The 21,010-nt window shown below is 40.4% G+C and overlaps 1 protein-coding gene across 1 annotated transcript; it reads right to left on the bottom strand.

Moving 5' to 3' along the window:
* Nucleotides 1-3,066: 3,066 nt before the first annotated feature.
* LOC123591837 (olfactory receptor 9K2-like) lies at nt 3,067-4,038 on the bottom strand. The gene has a single exon (XM_045466485.1). It carries the CDS (start codon nt 4,006-4,008, stop codon nt 3,067-3,069), a length of 942 nt encoding a protein of 313 aa, XP_045322441.1. The 5' UTR covers nt 4,009-4,038.
* Between the last annotated feature and the right edge of the window lie 16,972 nt (nt 4,039-21,010).

The raw sequence follows: 21,010 nt of genomic DNA, 5'->3' as shown, positions 1-21,010 counted from the left end.
TCATACAAGTTCAAAAATGTGAGACACACTTCCTTTGGTGTACTCTCCTCATACTAATCAGCTAATCAGTTCTGTGTATTTTTTTAAGTGTGTTTATTTTGAGAGGGGAAGATAGGGAGAGAGAGAATCCCAAGCAGGCTCCGTGCCGTCAGCACAGAGCCCAACGCAACAACGTGGGGCTTGATCTCACAAACCAAGAGATCGTGACCTGAGCTGAGATCAAGAGTCAGTTGCTTCATGGGGCGCCTGGGTGGCTCAGTCGGTTAAGCGTCGGACTTCGCTCAGGACATGATCTCACTGTCCATGAGTTTGAGCCCCAGGTCAGGCTCTGTGCTGACAGTGCAGAGCCTGGAGCCTGTTTCGGATTCTGTGTCTCCCTCTCTCTCTGACCCTCCCCCACTCATGCTCTGTCTCTCTCTGTCTCAAAAATAAATAAAGGTTAAAAAAAAAAAAGAAAAAAGTCAATTGCTTCATCACCTAAGCCACGCAGGTGCCCCAGTACTGTGTATTTTATGTGCAGCTTTTCAAATCAGCCTTTTTAGATTTACATTGGCATACTTCAAGCTTTCATCAATAATATGAATTGATTCAGCAGTTTCCCTGACTCCGATCTTATTCCTTTCAAATATATCTCCCACGTAGCGCTGCAGATTTTCACTTATTACCAACCACAATCTTACCACTTGTATGTATTATTGGCATACACATCTCTGGATTATAATTCCCTGTGTAAGCTGTGACTCTCACACTAAATTGTAAGCTCCCTAAAGAATGATTTTCTTTAACATCCAGATGGCCAACACACACAAGAAAAGATGCTCAACATCACTCATCATGAGGGAAATACAAATCAAAACCACAATGAGATACCACCTCACACCTGTCAGGATGGCTAAAATTAGTAACTCAGGAAGCAACAGATGTTGACGAGGATGTAGAGAAAGGGGAACACTTTTGCACTGTTAGTAGGAATGCAGACCGGTGCAGTTACTCTGGAAACAGTTTGGAGGTTCCTCAAAAACTTAATTATAGAGCTCGCCTGTGACCCAATAATTTCACTGCTAAGTATTTATTCAAAGGATACAAAAACGCTGATTTGAAGGGACACATGCACCTCCAAAATTTATAGCAGCACTACCAACAATAGCTAAATTATGGAAAGAGCCCAAATATCCATCAAATGACAAATGGATAAAGAAGAAGTGGTGTATATATACAATGGAATATTCCTTGGTGATCAAAAAAATGAAATTTTGCCATTTGCAACAGCCTGGATGGAACTACAGTGTATTATGCTAAGTGAAATAAGTCAGAGAAAGATGAATATCATATAATTTCACTCACATGTATAATTTAAGAAACAAAACAAATGAACACAGGGGAAGGGAAGGACAAATAAGATAAAAGAAGAGAGGGAGGCAAACCATACGTGACTCTTAAATACAGAAAACAAACTGAGGGTTGCTGGAGGGGAGGTGGGTGGCGGGATGGGCTAAATGGTTCATGGGCATTAAAGAGAACACTTGTTGGGATGAGCACTGCATGTTATATGTAAGTGATGAATCACTGGATTCTACTCCTGAAATCATTAATACACTATATGTTAACTAACATAGATTAAAATTAAATTAAATTAAATTAAATTAACCATTAAAAAATAAATAAATAAAAACATCTTTAAAATTTTAAAATAAATAAATAAAAGCAAAAACAAAAAATAAAAGCAAAGTATAAAAGACTGTATATGGTATGCTACTTTCCAGGTAAGAAGAACTTTTTAAAAGCCATTTATTTACGTGTGTACTTATTTATTTAACTATGCCAAAATTTATCCAGGAAGGATAAATCAGAAACTTACTGAAAATGGTTTCTCATAAGAAGCTGGTGGCAACACCATGGAGAAGAAAGAGATGGCAGTGAGATTTCTCTGAATATATTTGTATACAGTTTTGACTTTTAACTATGTAAACACTTTACATTTTCAAAAATAAAATTAAATACATATATGCATCCCCCCAAAAGAATGACCTTATTTATACCTGAGCTTACCACAAGATGAGAACATATCAAATAAGTAATCAAGAAAATTAATCAAATAAATAAATATTCTAAGTCATAAAAGAGTGATTTTGGATCATACAGTATTTGATGACTACCTTCCTGCTATAATTTTTGAAAAGTATTTCATAGAATAACTAACACAAAAAAATTATGAAGATCCAAATTGAGGAAGTGACTACTGAGAAATATTTGCAGTTCTCTTTGTCCCACTTGTTTCTTCATATTAGTTGGGATCCAGCACCTAGAGGGCCTCAGAGCCTCTAACACATCAATAAACAATATTTCAAGTTAATATGTATTATGAAGATTATTTATTTTTTGTTTCTCCTTATTATACTTCTCAATACATGACATATAAAATGCTGGTGAAAAAAAAAAAAAAAAAAAGGGGGCGCCTAGGTGGCGCAGTCGGTTAAGTGTCCGACTTCAGCTCAGGTCACGATCTCGCGGTCCGTGAGTTCGAGCCCCGCGTATGGCTCTGGGCTGATGGCTCAGAGCCTGGAGCCTGTTTCCGATTCTGTGTCTCCCTCTCTCTCTGCCCCTCCCCGGTTCATGCTCTGTCTCTCCCTGTCCCAAAAATAAATAAACGTTGAAAAAAAAAAAATGCTGGTGAAAGTATTTTATAATACTTTTTTCACTTGTCAAACTGAATGTTTGATAACTGTTTAACAAGTACTGTTCGTACACTATAATAAAATATCAAAATCACATTTAACAGCAAGCTATAAAAATATAAAAGTCAATTCAGGAAATAAAATGTTATTTTAGATCAGTGGGAAGGTTCAACTTGAAAAATGCTGCCCTAATGTCCAGGACATTTCCGATATCAAGGACATTTTGGATTAACAATGTCCCTGAGCAAAAAAATGTAATATGTGGAACACACATCATCTTGAAAAAGCTGTGTTAATATTTTTATGATGTTCAGGAGATTAATTTTCATTAATGGTCACAAGAAAGATGAAAGAAATAGCCACAATACCTTTGATGGATGAGAAATAATAATCAAGGCATAGCATTTTTCATCTCTAAAAGTTTTTTTAGAGCCTCTTTGACATCTTTGTTTCTCAGAGAGTAGATCAAAGGATTCAACATGGGAGTGACTAAGGTATAGCATAAGGAGGTCACTTTACTCAGCTCAGGAAATCTGTCCGGAGTGAGATATGTAAAAAACACAGCACCATACAGCACACTCACGACTCCTAGGTGAGAGCTACAAGTGGAGAACGCTTTCTTACGTCCCTCAGAGGAGCGTATCTTTAGTACTGTGGATACAATATACATATAGGACACAATAATGACAATTATTGTAGGCAAGGTAATGATGCTGGATAAGGAAAAAGAAATCATTCTATAGATGAAGAGGTCAGAACAAGATAGTCTCTGAAGTGGGCCAATATCACAGAAAAAGTGGTCAATGGCCCGAGAACCACAAAATGGCAAAGTAAATGTCGTGCTTGTCTGAACAACTGAGCTGATGCAGCCGCATAAATAGGAACCAGCCACCAACTGAGTGCAGAGACGTGCTGACATCTGGACAGAGTAGAGGAGTGGGTTGCAGATGGCAATGAAGCGGTCATAGGCCATGGCTGCCAGGAGAAATCCCTCTGCCACCATGAAGAGGGCAAAAAGACAGAATTGGGTCACACAGCCTGCAAAAGAGATGGACTTGCTCTCAGACCAGAAGTTGATCATGGCCTTGGGTGCAATAACAGACGAATAGAAGAGATCAATGAAGGACAGGTTGCCTAGGAAGAAATACATGGGTGTGTTCAGCTGGGGATCAGTCATAATAATGGTCATCATCCCAACATTCCCTAGGAGGATCATGGCATACACAAGCAGAAAGATCAGGAAGAGGAGAATGTGGAGCTCGGAGCGGACCCTGAAGCCTACAAGGATGAAGTCAGTCACTTCCGAGTGATTGTCTGTTCCCCTGTCACCCATGGCAGAAACCTGCTGAGAGGCACAAGGCAAAACAAATGAACTCTGGATTTGATCCAAGCTCCAAATAATCTCTTACAATATTAGGATTTGTTAAGTTATTCTATAATCATTGTTCATTAACTTTATAAATTATTCTCACTTAAATTTAAACCAGTTACAACCAATGATGAATCAAAAGGTTAGTTTTGGGGCTGTATTTCTATAGCATTGGAACTGTATTGAGACAGGGAAACCTAAGGGACCCCAAGAGAGAAAAATCTGCTTTTTTTTTCCTACTTCTATTCTTTCTAGGACCTGCAGCCCCACCCCACTTTCTACATGCTTTGTAATGCAAATAGCCTATACCCATCAAGTAAGGGACACGGAGGCAATGATTCTTTAGAAAAAATAACATCTAAGAAAAGATCAGGTGAAAAGGACCTTATAAATCTATCATATGCATATTCCAGGACACCAAGCTACATATCTCCAAGCCAAGAGCCCCTGGTTCCAAGGAATAACACCTGGGCCCTCGTCTTTCTTCAAACCAGTTCCTCGTTGCCTGAGAGGACACGTACATCAGACCACCATCTTCAGTAAAAACCTCAGACCCAGAAAAAAGACAAAACTCATGGTCTTTTCCTTTTTAAGTCTCCTGGACACACTCTTTCCATCTCCCTCTCTCTCTCTGTCTCTCTGTCTCTCTGTGCCTCTGTCTCTGTCTCTGTCTCTTTCTCTCTCTCTCTCTCTATATATATATATCTTCTGTAAACTCTGCTTTCATATTCTGTTGGCTCATGTTTGATTTCCACCCTGTGTGAAGCCAAAAACCCTCTTAGCTGGTCCTATGAGACTCCTCTCAACTCCAAGTCCTCTGACCACCTGCCAGCATCAGTATTAAAAAAGAGCAATTATAAATAGATCATACTTAGGATCTATGGAGGCATAAGATACTTAAGCCATGAAAAGAGAGCCTGATGTAGCCATGAATATTTTTTGAAAAATAATATATTTTACTTATTTTCCTGTAATCTTGCCTAGGGGCAGGGACACTGTTCATTTGAATTTTCCAAATTTATTCCTATCAAATTTGTTCTCATGTTAATAAATTTTCGCCTGAAGAACTGAAAATGGAGAATTTTTCCCAGAGTAGCCAATAAAAGAGTGCTCAGTTTATGACTTAATCGTCAGAGTTTGCATGATTTAAGATGTGCTCTTACCTTATATTGTTTGGCAATTTGTTAGATTCTGAAAATGAAAAAGCAGAATCCTGATGTTGTCCTCTTGTTATTTTAATTCTAAAAAAGGTAAACATAAAGTTAATTAATGACTTTGTTCTAAGTGTTGTATAATCACTGTGTCAAGATAAAACGAATCCCTTTCCCCCAAATTTTCCAAATGCATGTTTATTATCTCAATTTTAGCTCTTCCCATAGAGAACTTGGAGTAATTTCCCTAATTTCTCTGTTTAAATAACTGTCCTTTCCTTTAGTAGTTGATTTCTTGAAAAATGCTACAGTCCTTTGTAGAAGACACAAGGTGAATTTTCCAAATGATGCTTTGCTAAGACTGAAACAAATCCAGGAATTACAGTCTATAGTCATGCAAAGTGAACCTGAGGAATGGATCCTCAGGATATTCTGTCTTGCATTCTTGGATGTTGAGTGCTTTTAAAGAAGTGAAGTAGATTGTCCTGGATATGTAAATAGAGGTCCTGAACCATCTGGAATCCCTGATAATCTACTAGAATATCAACCGTGGTTATCCATACTGGCTTTGGTTTTGGGCTAACAGTGGGGCTTTTTCAAATAATTGCAGCATTGAGGTTTCCTTCACCTTCTGGGAGATGGTCCTCCTGGGAGAAAAAGAAGTATAAGTAAGTTATTAAGGTAACTAGCCTCCAGAGCCAAGCTCCATGAGGACCACAGAGGCTCTAGATTAAAAAGAAAAAGAAAGAGAAAAGAAGAAGAAAGAGAAAAAAAGGAGCCAAAATCTGATAGATACTGAACCTGGGTTTAGATCTTCTGGTTATCATGTGGTGAGTATTATCACCATGAGTTACGCCTCCAACATGAAAGAAGGTTATCGTGCTATACATTTATGATTTGTGTATTTTTATATATGTAATACTTTTATAAAATTAATAAAAACATGATATCAGTCTTTGTATCTGACCATGTTTCTACTGATCATGAGTATTATACCATTAATTAAATACATTAATTTTAAATATATGTACCTATATGCAATCATTCTAGGAAGATTGAACATTTCTTTTTGATCTGATAATTACCATATTGTAGACTTGCAGAGTCACTGAAATAACTGTGATAAACTACTGAAACAGAGGGAGCACAACAATTATAACCAATTATTTATACCATCACTTCTCACTCATTTCTACCATGTAATCATGATTACAAGGGAGCAGTCATCTTTAAAAACTCAAGAAATACTTGGATTATAAAATATTTTTTTGAAGTTTGTTTTTCTTCTGAATTTGGGGTCTTAAACTGGGGAAAGCAATACCAAAAATATTATCAAAGTTGGCTGTTCATTACATGAACATTTAAGTATAGGTTATCAATGTTTTGGGATATGATTGGAATCTTGGCATTAATTATTTCTGAGAAAAAGTAAGAGTAAAAATATAAACAAAAAGTTAAATTCCAATGGCCATAAAATTAAATTAAATTAAAAATGGAGTTATTTTTTAACCACTTTATTTTTTTATTTTTTTAAACCTTTTTTTTTTTTAATGTTTACTTATTTTTGAGAGAGAGAGAGGCAGAGAGAGAGACACACACACAGAAACTGAAGCAGGCTCCAGGCTCTGAGCTGTCAGCACAGAGCCCTACATGGGGCTCAAACCCATGAACTGTGAGATCATGACCTGAGGTGAAGTTGGACGCTCAACTGACTAAGCCACCCAGGCACCCCATTCAAACACTGTAAATTGGATTTATAATTTCTGTAAGATGTGAAATGAAATCTAACCATATACTGCTTATGGGTGATTTTTCTATAACAAAATACCACAGTAAATTAAAAATATAATAATTGGAATAAATACACCAGATATGTTAGTTCAATGTAGTAAAAAGTTATTATGGGGCTACAAACCTATGCCAAAACTCACATTCAATACAACAAAATGTACTGATATAATTAATATTATAAGGGCATAGAATAGTAAGTTTCATTTATGTAAGCAGAGAGACTCCTTTAATCATAAAGCTTCTAAATAGTTTATACCTTAAAATAAAAAATGGAAATTATGAAATGTTTAAGAATGAAATTAATGAGAAATAATTTGTTAAGAATTAATGACTTTAAAATTATGACAATGTAACTAAATAATAAAATGATCATCAAAATCAAAAGCAGTGTTTAAAAACAAATCTCTTGCAATACTAATTCAGAAAAGAAGAGAAAAATGTAAAAATTTTGAAAATTGACAACTACAAAAGCAATAAATATTTTTAATCATGATAGAAAATTTAGAACAATACACAACATGGAAGACATAATATAACTTTCTAGGAAAAGTACTAAAAGAAAAGAAGAAATTAAAAAGTTAAAACTCTCTGACTACTTAATGTGGCTGGAAAGTTTATGAAGGAGTTTGGCACAAAGTCATTCCGATCTCACAGAAACAGTTGCAGAAAATAGAAAAATAATTTTTTACCACATGGGAATAGAAAGAATGTTCTCTAACTTAATAAATGTTTTTCTTCAAAATTATTATATTGAAAATCATAGCAAAATGTTACTAATGTTTCACCTTATTCATGACAACTTAAGGATCAGCACCAGCTTTCAACATTTCATTGTAGGTTATAGCTAATGCAATAAGGAAAATAGATAAGGATTAGAAGGAGGGGAGGGAAGCATTAATGTAGCATAATTGCCCACAATGGCATTCTATAAAATATATAGGAAACCTACACGAAGTTATGAGGAGTAATACTTGAGTTTTGTCACATACTCAAAAGAATAGTTTTCTATACCAATAGTAAGCAATTAGAAAGTGTAATAGAAAAAGAAAATATCGGGGCGCCTGGGTGGCTCAGTCAGTTAAGCGTCTGACTTCGGCTCAGGTCATGATCTCACAGTTTGTGGGTTCAAGCCCTGCGTTGGGCTCTGTGCTGACAGTTCAGAGCCTGGAGCCTGTTTCAGATTCTGTCTCCCTCTCTCTCTGCCCCTCCCCTGTCCACGCTCTGTCTCTGTCTCAAGAATAAATAAACATTAAAAAAGAAAAGAAAATATCCATTTTGTAATAAAAATTGGGTTATACACAAAATGTGTACAAGACCTTTTAAAAACCAAGATCTTATAAAGAACACTATAAAAAATTATTGAAAGATATAAAATAAGACATGAATGAGGTGAAAGATATGCCATAATCAGAGGCAGATTATGTCATGAAGCTGAGGAAGCTTATATTTAAGTCCTCCAACTTGTGCAATCCCCTTTGAAGTCACTTAGAAGGTGGAAGGGACTAGCAATGGGTTTATCTAAAACCCATGCGTTTTGATGGGGCGCCTGGGTGGCGCAGTCGGTTAAGCGTCCGACTTCCGCCAGGTCACGATCTCGCGGTCTGTGAGTTCGAGCCCCGCGTCGGGCTCTGGGCTGATGGCTCAGAGCCTGGAGCCTGTTTCCGATTCTGTGTCTCCCTCTCTCTCTGCCCCTCCCCCGTTCATGCTCTGTCTCTCTCTGTCCCAAAAATAAATAAACGTTGAAAAAAAAAATTAAAAAAAAAAAAAACTCACACAGAAGTACAAATGGTGGAGTTTAAAGATGTTTTAAAAAAAAATAAAAAAATAAAAAAAAAATAAAACCCATGCGTTTTGAGATTTGCAAAAATAGGTTACCTGCAAGCAATTAAAAGTATTAACTCCATTCTCCAATATTTCCCTTTGTGTCAGGGTACTTTGAGGTGGATCTAATTAATAGAATTGTGTGTTCAGAATACATTTAAATGCTTTTAGTGAGATGTATTTGATGTTTCTCAGTGACATTTTTTTGTAGTCAGATAATGCTAGCTATTTTAGCTGGGAATGGTTTCCGGAAATATTTCTACTACTGACTATGTAGATTCATTGTTCTAAGAATGTGCCTGTTGGATGCAGGATGGTAAAGTTGGTGCAGCCACAGGAGGAAAGAAAAACAAAGCTTAGAAGGAAAAAGTTTATTTTACTTACAGGTCCCAAGAAGAGGGGAAAGATGGTTACCATATGCCGTGGAATGATACGCCCCGATTCGAGAGACCCCGGAAAACAAACCACCAGAGTCCAGAGTCAAAGCCAAGTGGCAAGGGTCGTTTATTGCAGGTTCGAACCCGGACCTCCGCGCACTACTTGCGGGTGACGCTAAGAGGCCCCAAGCGAGGTTTTTACAGCACTTTTATAGACAGGCACAAACAGGTTATGGGGAAGTTAGGGATTTTTCGTGGTTACAGAGTTGTTATTGGTTGACATTTAAATTTGAACACTCAGCAGAACTTGATTGGTTCCCGCCCTTAGGTCAAACCACAACCGGGCACGCCCTGGCTGGTTCCAGGAACGTCTGAGAGGAGGGGGGGGGGGGGGCGGTCTTTTCCTTGCGGTTGTGGGTACACCTGATAATTTTTCTTTAGTCTCTCAGGAGGACCACACAAAAAGACACCATCTTAGGTCAGGAGACAGGTGAGTGAAGGGCTTACGCCATAGCTTTTAAAGGAGTTCCTACAGAAATGACAAGGTGGGGCAGGGTACATGTTTTAGGATTTGCTGATTTGAATAATTTCTGCTGGCTGTATACTATGGTGGTGGTCCCTCGTTGTTTGGTACCTGGCCCAGGGATGATTAAAACAGAGGAATATTTTCTCCTGGGGCATAAGTGCCTGATAGAGGAGGCAGGGCCTTGGATTGGTTACTTGCCTATCAAAGGCATGCTCCAGGCTCCTTTGTTATCTCTGATATTGGCTAGCCCCAGGACAGTCTCTCCCCAGCCAGAAAGATTTTTTTCAGATATGAAAACATCAGGGGTTCCTGGGTGGTTCAGTTGGTTAAGTGTCTGACTTTGGCTCAGGTCCCAATCTCACTGTTAGTGACTTTGAGCCTTGCATCAGACTCTCTGCTGTCAGCATGGAGCCTGCTTCAGATCTTCTGCCCCTCTCGTGCTTGTGCTCACTCTCTCTCTCAAAAAATAAATATTAAAAAAAAAATTTTTAACATCATCACGTACATGATAAACTTTAAATATTTACAACAAGTCAAGTGGCCCACGGTATGGTTCTACAGGGAGGCTGGCAGGCATGAGGCGGCATAAACATTAGCAGACACAAAGAGAAACAAGGTTATACTGACCAAAAAGATGGCATCTTAAGATAATATCTACAGTTTCCAAACCTGTCCAACAGTCTAGGACAGACCCTGACTTTGTGAACAACATTTGTCAGGGAATCTCTCATAATCCAGGTGATGGAAGAGCAGAAGCAGTAAGTCAATGGTGGCTCTATTTCCAAGAGTTTGGCCCTAACCTAATTAAAAAAAAAAAAAAAATTTAAGCATCTAATGCTTCTGAGGTGTTATTTAGAGATTTGCAAAGTATAAGCAGACAGTTGCTTTATTTTTGAAGTGTAAAACTTTTTCAAGAGTCAGGAGTTCTACTATAAGAGTCAAGGCAGCCATTTAGCATTATTAATTTGTAAATTTTTAGGTAAGCCAAACCTGGGTATTATTTTATAAAGCAGAATTTGTATTACTTTTTGTGCCTTTTCTACCTTGTAGGTGAAGGCCTTTACCCAATAGTAAAAGTATTGAAACCTGATGGTCAGTCTTCTCTGGATAGCCTCCAGTTTCTTGATTGCCTGGGAGAGCAAGTCTGTAGTTGACTTCACAGGCTGATACTATTTGCAGAACTGTCCTTGACAAACTTGTTCCAGTAAACATCCTTTGGGCCATTTGATAAGTTTTGTGCCTCCCTAAATGAAAGGTCTGATGCTGTGTTTTAATTATCTTTAAGCTCTGTGAGCTCGGTAATAGTGATTGCCCTACTCTGTTTGTAACCATTCCAAGGGCTGGAGACAGTGTCTAGGAGTCAGACAGACCCCAGTTTATTTTGAGAAGGGGGGAGGAGAGAGTCAGTGGAATTGAGTCTCCTTTAATAATTGATATAGCAGGCAAACTATTTTCCTGAACCCTGGTACTTACAGCCTACAATATCCAGTAATTTTCCCAAACTCATACAATTTTGTATTCGTCCTGGAGTTAGTAGCACCATAATCTCTAATTTAGTTATAATGGTCCTTTCTAGCAAGGAAGTAAGGATGTCTGGCATCATTAGGAAAGAATGAGAAAAAAAATTAGGTTTTACCATACACATCCCAGGGGCTGAGAGAAAAATTTAGTTAGAAGTTTTCCAGAGATGCCTCTAATTCTCATGCTCCATTTGGATAGTCGGTCTGGAGTGGAAAGGAGGACAGAAAAGGTAGCTCTGGTGTTAAGGAAATCAACCAGTTTTCCTTCTATATTTAGAGTTCCCCGAGGCTCTGGTTTCTGATAGACAGTTGGTTTCGGGGAGCCACCGTGAAGAGCCCCTGACCCCGGTTATCTGAGCCCTCACAGAGAGAGGTCCCCGAGGGCATCAGATCGCCAGTGATTGTCTCCAAGTAAGGGGCATGGCTTATGGGATTCTCATTTTGGTTGTCCTCTTGAGGATATTCTCATTTTAGTGCTCTGAATCACCATATAAATGGCACCTGGTGCCAGGACCTTGGGAAGTCCAGTCTGACCTAGTACGTAAGGCCACAACTAAGGCCTCAGACTTTTTTTTATTATTATTCTCCTCTTGATGTTGGTTGCAATATACTCGACTGGCAGCTTGCCAGAGTTCCTCCAGGGTCCCTTCAAAGCTAACATCCAATTTTTGCATTTTGTTTGAATATCTAGGGCTGATTGAGTGACAAATTTGTCTTTTAAAATCATCTCAGTCTTAGGGGCGTCAGGGAGATAGCCATATATTTAATGAGAGCCTCCCTCCCTAACCTCTTCAGGAAGGCCATTGGGCTCTCATTGTGTTTAAAAAATAGTGGCTGGGGCGCCTGGGTGGCTCAGTCGGTTAAGCGTCCAACTTCGGCTCAGGTCATGATCTCACATCTTGTGAGTTTGAGCCCCACGTCGGGCTCTGTGCTGACAGCTCAGAGCCTGGAGCCTGCTTCGGATTCTGTGTCTCCTCCTCTCTCTGCCCCGTCCCTGCTCATGCTCTGTGTGTCTCTCTCTCAATAGTAAATAAATGTTAAAAAAAAAATTTTTTTTAAATAAAATAGTGGTTGATTTAGTATAAGTTAAGGGTTAAATCTTAGATTTTCTTAATTTTTTTAAAAAACATTTGTTTCATTAAGAATCTGATTCAACAAAAGCATTATATCTTTCCAAGTCAACTCAAAAACCTACATAATATCCTGAAAAGACTTTATATACTTATCTGATCAGAAACTTTACCTACATCTCCTTTTATCTGTCTTAAACCTTGTAATGTAAAGGGCTTTTTTTTGTTTGTTTGTTTTCCTGGCTTTTTTTTTTTTTTTTGTATGTATAGATTGAGGACCCAAGGAGGAGGAGGCTGTGGGAGATGCTGGAGAGAAGCAACAAAGGAAAAGACTTTTAAAAGGGAAGGGCTGGAGAAGGTGCAAGGCCTCAGGACATGTTCACACAGATGAACTCGGTTGCTGGAAGGAACACCTAGAGCCATTGACATTGTCCAGGATTGGATCCTCCGTCACACCTGACCCTTCCTAGTGATATAGAAACCAATTAACTTGAAATTCAACCTTGAAAAGCTAAACTATTCGATTTATTAACACCCTTGCTTAGCTGACTTTGTGCACGTAATCTTTAGCAATTATCTTAATAAAAAGAAGCTTCATTCTGGAGTGGGGGCCTCATTCTGACTTGAGTATGAGGACCTTCACTTAACTGCTCTTTGTTTTCAGACTCATCTTTTGCGACTACAGCCGTACTCCCTGCAACAGGAGGTTGAGGGGGAAGATTTCCCTTCCTCCTTCTCTAGGTCTGTTTTGCATACAGGTAAAAGGCACCTTAGTTGTTTCCCCTCCTGATTGCTTTTAGAAAGGGTTGCCATTAAATTAGGATCCACCTTACATTGTTTATATATATCTGGATTTCTTTTAAGACCCAAACACAACCAATATAGGGGAAGTCTCCCCATAGCCCTTCACATTTGCAAAACAAGTCCAGTTGTAAGATAGTATTGTCATTGATATTTCCCTCTGGAGGCCAGGTTCCCTCTTCCAATTTGTACTGGGGCCAAGCCTAAGTGCAAAAGAAAATGAATCATAATGCATTCCAAAGGAGTAATGGCCTTGGTTGGGGAATTAGTCATCTATAGGTAAAAGGAAGAAAGTTATTCCTTATGTCAATTTCCTATAGCTGACCAGGAGAAATTTCATCTCCTGGCCCCGCGTTTTGGCTGGCTATGTGATTGGCAGCCAAAAGTCCTGTCAGTCTCCCAAGGTGCTGGGAGTAGTCATTCTTGCCCAGGCTTGACCCTACCTCTGAGAGCTGACCTGGTCTTTCCTGTTTTTTCTTACCCCTCTGTTTCCCATCTGCAGGACCTTGAGGGTATGGACTATGACCAAGCAAGACATTTTTGGTTGTTGTAGGATGCCCTAATTTTATTTTGGCCCAACAGTAACTTACATATTGTGTTATGCCCAGAATTCGTGATCCCCAAAGACCACCAGGGAGCCGAGTCCAATGCAAAAGCAAAGAGCCTTTATTCGAGCTAGCTCGAGCTCAATCCCCTACCTGCACTGACACAGCGGTGAGACGCCGGAGAGAGAGAGAGCGAGTTTCAAAAGCACAAAGGTTTTATAGGGGTCTAGGGGTAGTCGGTGAGGTAATGGTCGTGACCTTAGCCGACTGGCTGGGGAAGGGTCAGAGTTCTGTTTCGCAGGTTGCCGGGCGTGGTTTGATCGGGAAGTTACTCAAGGGGAGGAGGCATGGTCTGAGGTTTGAGTGAGAATTTCTTTCTGTGGCCAAGTCGGGGACATAGTCACTCAAGATGGAGGATACAGAACAAGATGGAGGACCCAGAACAAGATGGAGTCGGCCGGCCTAGGTCTGCTCTTTCATTGATCATTAGCCGTTGAGAGAGGGGGTTAAAGGGCCAAAGTCAAGGTCTGTTCCCCTACCTTTTTCAACAACGCCCACATAAATATGTTTCAGCAATGTGGATATCCATTTTCGGCATACAATGGGCTAAGTTTAGTAAAATGGCTCCCATGTATCTTAGTAAAAGCCCTTTATATATTATCCATCTTCATATGGCATATGCATCCATTCCTCTGCTAAACAGGAACAACACAAATGTGGAGGATTTGGAGGCTGGCACCAAGGATATTGCTATCATTTCCTCAGCCTTTGGATCAAAGGAGGAGGAATTTTAATCTTAACCCAGTGTACTTTTAAAATCCACTTATTTTAGGGGTGCCTGGGTGGCTTAGTCGGTTGGGCGTCCGACTTCAGCTCAGGTCATGATCTCGCTGTCCGTGAGTTCGAGCCCTATGTCGGGTTCTGGGCTGATAGCTCAGAGCCTGGAGCCTGCTTCCGATTCTGTGTCTCCCTCTCTCTCTGCCCCTCCCCCGTTCATGCTCTGTCTCTCTCTGTCTCAAAAATAAATAAAACGTTAAAAAAATTTTTTTTTAAATCCATTTATTTTAACCTTACTCCATCCTGGCCACACATAATTTTTCTTTTTAAAGATTTTCCTTGGGGCGCCTGGGTGGCGCATTCAGTTAAGCGTCCGACTTCAGCCAGGTCACGATCTCGTGGTCCGTGAGTTCGAGCCCCATGTCGGGTTCTGGGCTGACGGCTCAGAGCCTGGAGCCTGCTTCTGATTCTGTGTCTCCCTCTCTCTGACCCTCCCCCGTTCATGCTCTGTCTCTCTCTGTCCCAAAAATAAATAAACGTTGAAAAAAAAAAAAAAAAGATTTTCCTTCACGAACCTTCTACAACTTTTCTTTGCGTTTAGATTTTGTTCCAAGCCATTTCTCTCCCAATAACCAGTCTCATTTAGGACAAAATTACTCTCTTTTACCTTCAACAAAAATATATTTCCATTTATTGTATCTTTTTTTCATACCTCCTACTTTTCTACATACCGAGTTGCTTTTCTTATTTTTATCAGTTTAAACTACATTTAGCAGAATTTTAACTCTTAGAAACTTTAGTTTCCAGTGAAAACTAAGTAGTAGCCAGTTGTGAACTGTTACATTAGAATTTCCTAGATGGCAAACTTATGACTCAATTAAGCACAAAGCATGTTTTTCAACAGACCCATATATCCTTGTTTTTTTCTGCAACAAGTCAAGAGCACAGACCTACATCTAGTAATTAGTGCTTTAGCCTCTTGTTAGATATCCAATGAGTTTAATCTCAATTTATTATGCAAGCAAAAACTTTAACGTTTTAGGTTACCAAAGACTTTGAAAGCTATCTTAACAATTACCCATGACAACTATGAGAGAGACAAAGTTAACCATTACTTTAAGTCATCTTTTTGCTGACAAATTGGAACAGAGATAATGAGCTTATTTGACCTTCAGCAAATCTAGGCAGAATAAAAGGGTTTTTTTTGGTTGTTGTTGTTGATGTTGATAAATATTGTCTATCTCAAACCAACAAACTTAAATGAGCTTAAACACTGAATATGTTTAACTTGGGTCCACGTAAGACAATTTGTTCCCCATGATTAATTTTACCTGGAACAGTTGGTAGGGTAATCTGAAGTTGGTGATCTTGGCTCCAGGACATCTAGGGGGAGAGGAGGAGCTGATGGTGTCTGAGGCATTGAGGAGCCAGTTATGCAGGCCACCCCCAGGTGGTGCAGAAACAGGAGAGGTGGAAGGGAAGGCAGAAGAAACGAGGTGCCAGCAAAAGGCGGAGAAAGAGAATTCCCAGTTTTAATTCCTGTCAGCTCAGACAGAGGAGCAGACTGCAGGTTTCTTTGTTTTCCACTAGTGGAATTAGTCAGTCCGTGTCAGTCCAGAGAAGACAGGGAATTTACCCAAAACAAAGGGAGTTTTGGCAGCTGCTTGGGAATATTCTTTAAAGTCCCCGTTCTGAGGTGGAATAACCAGAGACAGTTGGCTCTAATTATCAATAGTCATTGACCCAGGAAATGAATGAGACAAATCCTCACACACAGTCACACGGTGACTCCAACCTGCCACCCAGTGTCCAGCGCCTTAGAGCTGCAGCTGGAACTACTAGGGCAACTCTGGGAGGTGATCAGTCTCCCTTTCTGCCTCTTGGGGGCAGGTCTGCCAAAATGAACCGGGGCTCTTACCAGTCTGATGCGTGCTCCCTGAGCTGGTTCCTGGGCCTCACAGGTTCCGCTGGCGCACAAGGGGTCGTAGCCCTGGCACACCAGAGGGCTAGTCTCCAGTGGATCAAGCTGTCTGCTGGCATCAGGCGAGGCCTCCTCTCTCGGTGCCCTGATGTTCCTATCCCCGGTGGGCAAGCGGGTGGAAATGCACCATCTCCAAATCCCAGACATGAGCCCCCAAGTAATGTAGCAGGATTCTCTCACAGAGAGTCCTGACACTGAGGCTTTTTTTTTTTTTTTCCAGGAAGCAACTTTATTCCTGCTCGTACCACTCAGTTGGATTCGTGCCCTAAGAACTGAGCCCCGAACGTCCTGTGGCATAATTTTTTCATACATTTTCTGTTTCTTTGTCTCCCATATATGGTAACACACACAAACATGTAGTTTGATTAAGTAGTCTCAGTTTACAAGGTCATGAGGGATGTTGTAGGTCATAGGGGCATAGCTAGGTTACCTTGAAGGTTTTTTTGTTTTTGTTTTTGTTTTTTTCTCTCCTTAGGGAGAGGACCCTACCACAATGTTGCCTGTGGAAGTCCTACTATGTAATATGTGCAAGAGTAAAACTGAAAGTGAAAGCCTATAAAGGGTGTTTTCCAGACTAATAATAATCAGTGCCAATGGTTACTTTCCCAAGCTGGTCTGGATTCTTATTTTTCTCTCAAATGATGTTTTTCTGAATATCATTTAAACAGTAGCATCTGAGTATCAAGGAAAATGGTAGATTCATTCACAATTAATTAATCAGGAGAGGTCTAGGAATAAAATCAGTGGACCTCTTCTGTGAGATAGACAGACCTGACTTGAGCTGCCGTGATTCAGATCACACTCAACCTCCAATTCTAGACCCGAGTTGGTTCACACACAGCCACTAGAATGTAGAGAAGATTTGATATTCTCAAGTAAGATGTGAGCTTAAATCCTTCCAACATGCCTTCCTTAAATCTTTGGTAACTAATTCTGGGGTGACCAAATATTGAAGTATATACCCTAATATTTTTTGGACTTTTAAAAATATTTAGATCCTGTCTCAGAACTAATCAGCAGAGACACAAAGAGTTGAACTTTTTACAGGTAAGTATTTCCAAAAGTGAGCATTAGATAAGTTCAGATCCTATTTAGAAATTTTTTGTTTATTTTCCACCTCCTAATTTCTTGGAATGATGACTGACAACTCATCCTCTCCAGCCTTACAATTGTGGATGTGCAGCCAGAGCCAAAGAAATTTATATGTCTAATTACCTCACTTTTGCTTAAGTCATCGAAAGTTAATTTCTGTAAGTTGTCACAGAGAAATCTAAGTACAAGACATTCAATTAAAGAAACTCATGATAGTCATCACAGTGCCAAACAATGCAAATAAATGGATAGTTTTGTTTTTTTTTTTAATTTTTTTTTCAACGTTTATTTATTTTTGGGACAGAGAGAGACAGAGCATGAACGGGGGAGGGGCAGAGAGAGAGGGAGACACAGAATCGGAAACAGGCTCCAGGCCCTGAGCCATCAGCCCAGAACCCGACGCGGGGCTCGAACTCACGGACCGCGAGATCGTGACCTGGCTGAAGTCAGACGCTTAACCGACTGCGCCACCCAGGCGCCCCATAAATGGATAGTTTTAAATGTTGGTAAGGGAAGAAGCCATTTCAAAAATCTAGAATCCATATCTCATAAAAGTAACAACAAATATAAAAATCAGTCTTTGATTAAAGTTTTTGAGTTATTGTCTTTTTCCTTTACAAAATTATAATAATTAAGAAATTACTTTGAAATGTACTCCTGTTTTCATGTTTCACTTCCAAGATATGTTGCTTTTTTTTTTTTTTTTAATCCCATCTCTTCTCTTCTTCCCCTCCCTCTCCAGGCCTTAATAGTGAGGGAGCTTTGTTCTCAGTGACATCATTCAGATAATACCTTATACACACTCAAAATTTTTATTGATTTTGTGACCTACACTGCTTTCAGGGGATTGGGCAAAGTGACATCTCATATACAACTCATAAGAATAAGAATAGCATAGTCCAGGAAGTGGGAAGATGGCGGCGTAGGAGGACGCTGGGCTCACCGCGCGTCCTGCTGATCACTTAGATTCCACCTACACCTGCCTAAATAACCCAGAAAACCGCCAGAGGATTAGCAGAACGGAGTCTCCGGAGCCAAGCGCAGACGAGAGGCCCACGGAAGAGGGTAGGAAGGGCGGCGAGGCTGTGCGCGCTGCACGGACTGGTGGGAGGGAGCCGGGGCAGAGGGGCAGCCTGCCGGCCAAGCAGAGCCCCCGAGTCTGGCTTACAAAAGCAGAGGGGCCTGACGGAGGGAGTGTGTTCCGACAGCAAGCGCGACTTAGCGTCTGGGAGGTCATAAGTTAACAGCTCTGCTCCGAAAGTGGGAAGGCTGGAGGACAAAGGGAGGGAGAGCTGCTGAGCCCGGGGCGACAGAGCTCAGTTTGGCGGGGAAAAAAGGCGCTCGCCAGCACCATCTCCCTCGCCCATCCCCCAGCCAAAATCCCAAAGGGAACCAGTCCCTGCCAGGGAACTTGCTTGCTCCGCGCAAACACCCAACGCTGTGCTTCTGCAGAGCCACCCCTCCGGCAGCGGGTCTGACTCCATCCCGCTGCCACAGGGCCCCTCCTGAAGTGGATCACCTAAGGAGAAGCAAGCTAAGCCTGCCCCTCCTGCCCCCGTGCACCTTGCCTACCCACCCCAGCTAATACGCCAGATCCCCAGCGTCACAAGCCTGGCAGTGTGCAAGTAGCCCAGACGGGCCATGCCACCCCACAGTGAATCCCTCCCCCAGGAGAGGGGAAGAGAAGGCACACACCAGTCTGACTGTGGCCCCAGAGGTGGGCTGGGGGCAGACATCAGGTCTGACTGTGGCCCCGCCCACCAACTCCAGTTATACACCACAGCACAGGGGAAGTGCCCTGCAGGTCCGCACCACTCCAGGGACTATCCAAAATGACCAAACGGAAGAATTCCCCTCAGAAGAATCTCCAGGAAATAACAACAGCTAGTGAACTGATCAAAAAGGATTTAAATAATATAACAGAAAGTGAGTTTAGAATAATAGTCATAAAATTAATCTTTGGGCTTGAAAACAGTATAGAGGACAGCAGAGAATCTCTTGCTACAGAGATCAAGGGACTAAGGAACAGTCAGGAGGAGTTGAAAAACGTTTTAAACTAAATGCAAAACAAAATGGAAACGACGATGGCTCGGATTGAAGAGGCAGAAGAGAGAATAGGTGAACTAGAAGATAAAGTTATGGAAAAAGAGGAAGCTGAGAAAAAGAGAGATAAAAAAAACCCAGGAGTATGAGGGGAAAATTAGAGAACTAAGTGATACACTAAAAAGAAATAATATACGCATAATTGGTATCCCAGAGGAGGAAGAGAGAGGGAAAGGTGCTGAAGGGGTACTTGAAGAAATAATAGCTGAGAACTTCCCTGAACTGGGGAAGGGAAAAGGCATTGAAATCCAAGAGGCACAGAGAACTCCCTTCAGACGTAACTTGAATCGATCTTCTGCACGACATATCATAGTGAAACTGGCAAAATACAAGGATAAAGAGAAAATTCTGAAAGCAGCAAGGGGTAAACGTGCCCTCACATATAAAGGGAGACCTATAAGACTCATGACTGATCTCTCTTTTGAAACTTGGCAGGCCAGAAAGGATTGGCACAAGATCTTTAATGTGCTGAACAGAAAAAATATGCAGCCGAGAATCCTTTATCCAGCAAGTCTGTCATTTAGAATAGAAGGAGAGATAAAGGTCTTCCCAAACAAACAAAAACTGAAGGAATTTGTCACCACTAAACCAGCCCTACAAGAGATCCTAAGGGGGATCCTGTGAGACAAAGTACCAGAGACATCACTACAAGCATAAATCATACAGACATCACAATGACTCTAAACCCATATCTTTCTATAATAACACTGAATGGAAATGGATTAAATGTGCCAACCAAAAGACATAGGGTATCAGAATGGATTAAAAAAACAAGACCCATCTATTTGCTGTCTACAAGAGACTCATTTTAGAGCTGAGGACACCTTTAGATTGAGAGTGAGGGGATGGAGAACTATTTATCATGCTACTGGAAGCCAAAAGAAAGCTGGAGTAGCCATACTTATATCAGACAAACTAGACTTTAAATTAAGTCTGTAACAAGAGATGAAGAAGGGCATTATATAATAATTACAGGGTCTATCCACCAGGAAGAGCTAACAATTATAAATGTCTATGCACCAAATACCGGAGCCCCCAAATATATAAAACAATTACTCATAAACATAAGCAACCTTATTGATAAGAATGTGGTAATTGCAGGGGACTTTAACACCCCACTTACAGAAATGGATAGATCATCTAGACACACGATCAGTAAAGAAACAAGGGCCCTGAATGAGACATTGGATCAGATGGACTTGACAGATATATTTAGAACTCTGCATCCCAAAGCAACAGAATATACTTTCTTCTCGAGAGCACATGGAACATTCTCCAAAATAGATCATATACTGGGTCACAAAACAGCCCTTCATAAGTACACAAGAATTGAAATTATACCATGCATACTTTCACACCACAATGTTATGAAGCTTGAAATCAACCACAGGGAAAAGTCTGGAAAACCTCC

Source organism: Leopardus geoffroyi, chromosome B4, assembly GCF_018350155.1.
Source record: "Leopardus geoffroyi isolate Oge1 chromosome B4, O.geoffroyi_Oge1_pat1.0, whole genome shotgun sequence".
In the NCBI taxonomy this organism is placed as follows: domain Eukaryota; kingdom Metazoa; phylum Chordata; class Mammalia; order Carnivora; family Felidae; genus Leopardus; species Leopardus geoffroyi.
The sequence above is the reverse complement of the archived record's forward strand: the minus strand, read 5'-3'. Positions and strand labels throughout refer to the sequence as shown.